The sequence below is a fragment of the Lissotriton vulgaris genome, chromosome 1_1 (assembly GCF_964263255.1).
Source record: "Lissotriton vulgaris chromosome 1_1, aLisVul1.2, whole genome shotgun sequence".
In the NCBI taxonomy this organism is placed as follows: Eukaryota; Metazoa; Chordata; class Amphibia; order Caudata; family Salamandridae; genus Lissotriton; species Lissotriton vulgaris.
The window spans coordinates 489,845,995-489,854,149 of NC_141685.1; the positions used below are offsets into that span (position 1 = coordinate 489,845,995).

The 8,155-nt window shown below is 48.0% G+C and overlaps 1 protein-coding gene across 1 annotated transcript in view; it reads right to left on the bottom strand.

Moving 5' to 3' along the window:
• Positions 1-7,648, bottom strand: part of ZRANB2 (zinc finger RANBP2-type containing 2) — a 28,208-nt gene extending 20,560 nt beyond the window's left edge. The window contains exon 1 of the mRNA XM_086953858.1: positions 7,244-7,648. Within this exon, the coding sequence (XP_086809984.1) occupies positions 7,244-7,350 (107 nt within the window). The 5' untranslated portion in view covers positions 7,351-7,648. The remainder of the gene's footprint in view (positions 1-7,243) is intronic.
• Between the last annotated feature and the right edge of the window lie 507 nt (positions 7,649-8,155).

Consider the following 8,155-nt stretch of genomic DNA (forward strand, 5'->3'; position numbering starts at 1 on the left):
CACACACAGCGAGCCACACACACACAGCGAGCCACACACACACAGCCACACACACACACAGCCACACACACACACACAGAGAGCCACACACACACACACAGAGAGCCACACACACACACACAGAGAGCCACACACACACACACAGAGAGCCACACACACAGAGAGCCACACACACAGAGAGCCACACACACAGAGAGCCACACACACAGAGAGCCACACACACAGAGAGCCACACACACAGAGAGCCACACACACACACACACACAGAGCCACACACACACACACAGAGAGCCACACACACAGAGAGCCACACACACAGAGAGCCACACACACAGAGAGCCACACACACACACAGAGAGCCACACACACACACAGAGAGCCACACACACACACACAGAGAGCCACACACACACACAGAGAGCCACACACACACACAGAGAGCCACACACACACACAGAGCCACACACACACACACAGAGAGCCACACACACACACAGAGAGCCACACACACACACAGAGAGCCACACACACACACACAGAGAGCCACACACACACACAGAGAGCCACACACACACAGAGAGCCACACACACACACACAGAGAGCCACACACACACACACACAGAGAGCCACACACACACACAGAGAGCCACACACACACACAGAGAGCCACACACACACAGAGAGCCACACACACACACAGAGCCACACACACACACAGAGCCACACACACAGAGAGCCACACACACACACACACAGAGAGCCACACACACACACACAGAGAGCCACACACACACACAGAGAGCCACACACACACACAGAGCCACACACACACACACACAGAGCCACACACACACACACACAGAGCCACACACACACACAGAGAGCCACACACACACACACACACAGAGCCACACACACACACACACACAGAGCCACACACACACACAGAGCCACACACACACACAGAGAGCCACACACACACACAGAGAGCCACACACACACACAGAGAGCCACACACACACACACACAGAGAGCCACACACACACACACAGAGAGCCACACACAGAGAGCCACACACACAGAGAGCCACACACACACAGAGAGCCACACACACACAGAGAGCCACACACACACAGAGAGCCACACACACACAGAGAGCCACACACACACACAGAGAGCCCCACACACACACAGAGAGCCCCACACACACACAGAGAGCCACACACACACAGAGAGCCACACACACACAGAGAGCCACACACACACAGAGAGCCACACACACACAGAGCCACACACACACAGAGCCACACACACACAGAGCCACACACACACAGAGCCACACACACACACACAGAGCCACACACACACACACAGACACACACACACACACACACACACACACACACACAGAGACACACACACACACACAGAGACACACACACACACACAGAGCCACACACACACACACAGAGCCACACACACACACACACAGAGCCACACACACACACACAGAGCCACACACACACACACAGAGCCACACACACACACTCCAGCATACGGTCAAATATGTAATGTTATTTCAGATACTTGGCATTTGTTATATTGAATGAGAGGGTACTGCCATACGTTATTCAGGATAACAAGCAACATGTTTTCATCAAAGGAGTCTATCAAAGTAATTAGACTAAAAAAACGACTTGATCCAGGCACGGCGTTGGCACTAGACAGTCACCACCACAGATGCACAACAGCAATGCAGCTCAAGCCATGCATGACATTCAAACGCACACTGGAAGAAAAACCCTTGTGTGCAAAGTAAATGTAAATGTTTGTATTTATATAGCGCACTTCTACCTTGAGGTCTCGTAGCGCTGTATTCATACCGCTGTGGAACACTTGCTGGCTTTCCTGTGAAATGTCCACTCTTGGGCACCCCTAAGGTGAAGCCAGGCATCCAAGCGCTGCTGGGGCCGTTGTGGAGATTAAGCAAGCTATTGCCTAGAGCCACAGAGTGGGACCCATGATTAGACTAGGCACCGAGGCGAGAATTATCAGGTCTGGGGAGATTGAGTCCAAGAGCCGCCGAGGCGGGGATTGAACCCTGGTCCCGGGCCAGACCTCTGCATCAGGGTCTGCCGCTCCAACCTTGAGCCACGCTTCCCCAAAGTCGATCATTTTTTTGCCTGGACCCACAGTGAGAAGAAGTTCTCCTAACGCAAAAGGTGAATTGGTTTGCACAAACAACTTTCTTGCTAACTCACCCGGTTTTCCCAGTATTTGGACTCAGTATTTAGATTGTCAGCTTGTCCTTTCGCATGCAACTGGTGGGCTAATGTGGTAGTAGACACAGAAAAGTCCGCCCCAGAGACCACGACCTCCATCCCCATATTGCTTAGGAGAACTAGAGAAGCAGAACTAATGAAAGCCCACTAATTACAGAGCTACCTCGTAACCGTGGTGTGCATGATAATTGTAACTCACGACCCAAGGCAGCTCCAAACCCATCTCAAAGACCCAACACCAATGAGGATAATACATCTTCACCACCACTACTGTAAATCGTTCCCCAGCTGGTGTATGACGTCCAAGCAACATGCACCGTATAATGGTTTCTAACACTTCAGACACAGTGCAGTTGTTCACCACGGGTGTGACATTCTAGGGCCAGCCATGGTAGAACGGGTGGAAGGGCTTCAATCTCAGCCCCTGTTCACCAACCTCCCTTTGCCACCCTAGTTTCGACTTAAGCTGTCAGCAAAGGTTATCCTATACAACAGATGTACTCGCGCCAGAGCCCCAAGGATAAGACATCCCCACACTTGCTGTCTGACTGCAGGCCCAGGACTGGCGCTGTGGTCGCAGACAGAGCTACCCCTCCATCCCCGTCATTCCTCTCCTACTGCCCCCGCGCAGCACAGGCGCCTGCTCTGGACTCACCTCTCAGAGATCAGTCTCCGCCACCATCCTCCTTCCTACACCGCCTCTTCCCTTCTGGAGCTGGCAACACCCAACGCCGCCCTGGGCATGCCCCTCACTGCGCAGCCACAGCAATGTGCCGTCTCAGAGGCTTATGTAAACGCGGTGGCACTCTACGGTCCAACACAGATGGCCGGTAGACATAGAAAATTGTCAATTTTTCACAGGATTTAGACCCCCCCCTCCCTCTTAGCGAAAGACCTAGATGAAGGACTATCGGAAGAGCAACAACACGAAAGCAGGACGACTACAAGTAATTTCTCCTGGCATAACGGTCTATTAGAGAACTAGAGTGCTACCTAAAATCTAAGACTACGGTGGGCGCCATGCTGCTGTATGAACACGTCTGGTTTACTCTTCCAGCCATGGGCGCCATGCTGCTTTATGAACGTCTCTGGTTTATTCTTCCGGCCATTGTAGAATCAAAGAAGGGTTTAAGAAGACACTGAATGTGGATGCCCATAGGTACAGACTCCATGGATCCCGGAGGGTGACACTAACACTGCGGAACCCTGCCCTGAGCACCGGAGTGAGGCACCGGTGCAAGGAGCAGGGGATGCAACCATGTTTCTCTGAGGTCAAGCAGAAATGCCTCAGAGAAACGCTCCATCATTTTCGGATTCAGGGCGTGTTTTTCTTTCTCTCCTCCTCCCATTGGCTGGAATGTAAAATTCCAGCCAATGGGAAGAGGAGAAAAAAAAAAACTAAAAAAAAAAAACCCGAATCCCAAAAAGACTGGGCTTAAATGGACAGACGCCCCTCTCCTCCAATGGCTGGCCTCCGTTTAGGAAGCCAGCCAATGGAGAAGAGGGGCTGGTTCAAGCCCCCACTCTGAAAAACAGAAGATCTCACCGACGAGACTGCGCAAGCGCAGCCCGAGACCTAAAAAGACACGCTGGCGTGGCCGCCCAACTGACACGCGCTTCTGGCGCGCCAAAAGGCAAGCACTTCTGCACTCAGCGCCAGCCATACTGCCCGTTAGGGGAAGTATGAAGCAGCAAATAAGAGGTACTGCGACACAAACGAACAACTATGTGACATTGGGGAGACTGGAGGTACGATGGGCAGGTAAAGGTTGAGGAGACAGCAAGGCCAGAGTTGGATTTTGCTACAAGGGACAGCCTTAGATCTGGTCTGCTCAATGTTAGATCCCTGCCCAAGCACCACTTGGAAACACAACTGTTATTGGAAACCTATAAAACAAGATTCTGCCTAACCAGGATTTATATGGCAGCCTAGCAAACTTTTGAGGACAAGATCAGAAACATCATTGATGGACTTAAAATGGGTAACATGTCCGAGGAATAATTGCTAGTGAAGAAGAAGAGCTGGGCAGGGAGGACAAATTGAACTCCCTAGACCACTTTGAGATACTCTCAGCAGAGGACTTCAATAAAGTGGCTCTGGGTGACTCCTCAGTATCCCCTATGGACCCACTATCGCACAAAATCTGAAAAGAATTGGCCCCAGAACTCTTTCCGATACTTCTGCAGATCTGTACTCAATCTTTGACCAGTGGATCAATGCTGACTTGCTGAAAACAAGCATTGGTAACAACTCTTCTGAAAAAAGCAACGCTTGATCCAGCTTGTCCTAAAAACTATAGACCCATCTCTCTCCTACCCTATCCGGTTAAAATCCTTGAACGTCTAGTTTGTAAGTCACTCCCAGTTCCTAGGAACCAATTACATACTGGAAGACGTGCAATTTGGTTTCCGCCCTTGACACTGAATGGAGAGCACTCTGGTGACCATGATGGACTATATGCAAATGCGAGCAGACAAGGGACAATCAGCTTTACTGATTTTTCACAAGGGACAATGAGCTTTATTGATTTTGCTTGACCTGTCTGCCTGTTCGACACGGTTAACCATGAGGTCCTTCTGGCCAGACTCGAAGAGGTTAGGGTGGTGGGCACTGCCATTAAGTGGTTTCAATTGTAACAGGCAGTGGCCCTCCCCTATCAATCAGTTCACCAACATTTTGCACAATTTCCCTCAGGTCCTGCGATTAGTCCAATATTGTTAAACATCTATGTGAGCCCTTTAATTACTGACATAAGGGCTCATAATAATCTTGTGAACTACGCAGATGACCGCTTATCCTGTCCCTAGAGGGAGACCAGTCCATATCTCTGGAAGACAGCCATGCCAGTATGCAGGACACTGCACATTGGCTGAGAGAAAATGCTCTTCAATTTAATGCTGATAAGACAGAGGTCCTGCACTGTGCAGGTGGGAGGATTCCCCCCATACTCCCTACTGACTTTTGGCCCATTCCCACAGCCACCCCACTTGTTTCTTCTGAGATGGTGCGTAACCTGGGAGTTATGTTTGATAGTACACGGACTCTTGAAACTCAGGTGAATAAAACAGTTGGGAGCTGTTTTTCCCATTATTAGAGTACTCCGGAAGATTCTTCTGTTGCTATCAACACAGGCCAGAGTATTGATTGTAAGAAGTACTATCATGAGTAGGCTGGATAACTGTAATGCCTTGCTGCAGGAGTCTCCAAGATGTTTGACTTTGAGACTCCAGAGTATACAGACTATGGTGGCTAAGTTGGCACTGAGGCCACGGCGTTATTCTGCCTCTCAGGAACTTTCAGAAGCTGCACTAGCTTCCAGTATTGCAAAGGATACAATTTAGGTCGATTTGCTTAGTGTTTAAAGCTCTGAATGGTGCTGGACCCAAACCAATGCAGAACAAATTTGGATGATGTGCCTCCACTCGAAGTATACGTTCTTCTTCCGCCAAACTGGTGAAGGTGCCCAGAGTTAGAAGAACTAAGTCAGGAGACAGGGCCTTCAGCACCGCAACTTTGGAACAAACTCCCACTTGAGATTAAACAGGTGGATGATCTTTACCAGTTCAGAAAAAGGATAAATACATGGCTATATCCTAGAGCCTGTCTTCTACCACTACCCTAATCTCTTCTGCCAATTTTGCTCCACTTCACCTGCGATTAGCTGGGCACACATAGCGTTGATAATAATGCTCTTATGCAATTGCGAATAAAGAACCAGCCACATGACTGCCAAATTAGAACCTGGCATATCGATAGAATGAGCAGCTCACCTCTAAACTAAGTCGTACGCACAGAAAATTAAAAATAAAATAGCCACTAACAAGTGTGTATGGCTTTGTCAGGTAAATAGAACAGTTAACGTAGATAAGGAATGTGGCTCAAGCATTACAAAGTGAAAAATGCACCTTATAAATAGTGTTTTCAGTAACCTAAAAAGAACTGCCAAGTCCGTGGAAGGCATAATCTTAGTGTGCCCAGTACACAATCACTTGCACTGCGTGGATATCCCCTACTTGAAACGCAGCTCAAAAGAACCCTAAATCTGCCTGCTAACAAACAAAATATAACTTCCTCTATGGGACCAAGAGCTAATGATGGAAGTCTAACAGCACTGACTGGCTCTTTGCTCTAAGATGAATAGGTTCTAAAACCACCTGCATCACGCATAGGAGATAACGTTCTGGGGTTACCAAACTGCTCACGAGCCAACCATGGCATGATACAGGAAATCTGCACGTGCTCCATCCCATAACATGTTCGATGCATTGTTGAAGCTTTGCAACCGAAAGAATTCGCTGGATGCAGATAATGTAACAGACTATCATGTACATTAGTATTTCACCTTAATAAGGAAATCATTTAATAAAAATGTTTTACATTTGTTTAAATATATTATGTCGTTGGGGAGTAGTAATATGTGCGGTAGAGAAAAAGGTACAGAGAAAACGGTATATTAGGAAACCCTATAATGGGGCCATTTATTATTTAGTCTGAGCGGGAATTGAATATTACACGTATTTAAAGTTGTCCCGAGAGGACCAGCTGCTTTGCTGAGACAGACCGCATTAACGCTTTAGTAGAACACCAAATAGCCGGGTCTTAGAAAAGGCCACAAGTCACCCTCCACTTAGAACAGACCAAAAGACAGAAGCATCAATTGCTAAAGAGCGCTTGGTAGTGCAAGCGAGTAATGTCAAAATGGTTTGGACGGCAGTGACCAGGAAACCACTCATCTTGCTTTAATTAACAAGTAAATGTTTACTTTTTCATGAACATGATCAAACGGACACTATCTTTATATAAAAAAAGACAGACAAAAACAGGCGCTTGATAGTTGACAACTCAATGAGATTACGATCCCGGGGTACCGGTAGGATTCAGGCCCCTGGGCCTAAACTTCGGCAACAGTAAATGTGAGATGGATCAGTAGAGGGAGGTTTGCAGCTCCATCGTACTCACTTTTTATCCGGGCAGATCCAGTCCCCGTCGCTAACTCTAAAGTTCTTCGTCGATGTCTTTTCGGCTTCGCTGGCCAATAGTCCCCCGTCGACAGGCTGTTCCGCCATATTTCTGTTCTTCGACGATCCTCTATCTCGCGAGGTCAAAGCGCGTCAAGAACTGCCGTGCGAGCTCGGCCTAGACTTACAGTGGACTCCACGGGCCGCTTAGGAAGCAGAGAAGGATACTAAACGCCCTACTAAACCTGCTTTACGCAAGCACATGTATAGACAACTCGCTCTTTGGTGTGTACCGGTCGACTATTGCGCAGCAGCAAGCAGCCGAGGCCCTGCTCTCTCACCATAGGAAGCAGCGATAACAACAGAAGAAGGACTTATTGGCCTAGTTGGCGGATCCGCCTTCTACAGGGCTCCCGTATTGAGGCCATCTTAAAAGAGAAAGCTCGCGCAAAAATCATGTTTAGCAATTTCAAAGTAACAATAAATAGGCATTCACTGGTAACAGATATCAACCTTGCATACATATTGTTCACGTGATAACATTTAGAATATCGGTTTAATAATAGTATATTTTTGCACGAATCGTCACGAAATCTCTGGAAATCCAAAATTTCGTTACGGTTTTTGATAAACACCCTCAACATCTTAAAAGGTTTAATCACGTTTGGTGAGCAAGGCCATTTTGCTCTATAAACCTGCTAAAAGGGGGGTTGAACGGCCACTTTAATGCTTGTTCAGTTTCTAATTCTAGAGTGACGGCTCGTTGGTGAAATTAGACCATAGTTCGGAAACCTAAACGCCACGAGTGTGGCGGCCATTTTAGGAAAGGAAAGCGTGATCTCGTACATTGAAACGAGAACACGCTTGGTGTTTTTTCTTTCAGTTTGTCAATGACAACTGCTTTTCTATTTTT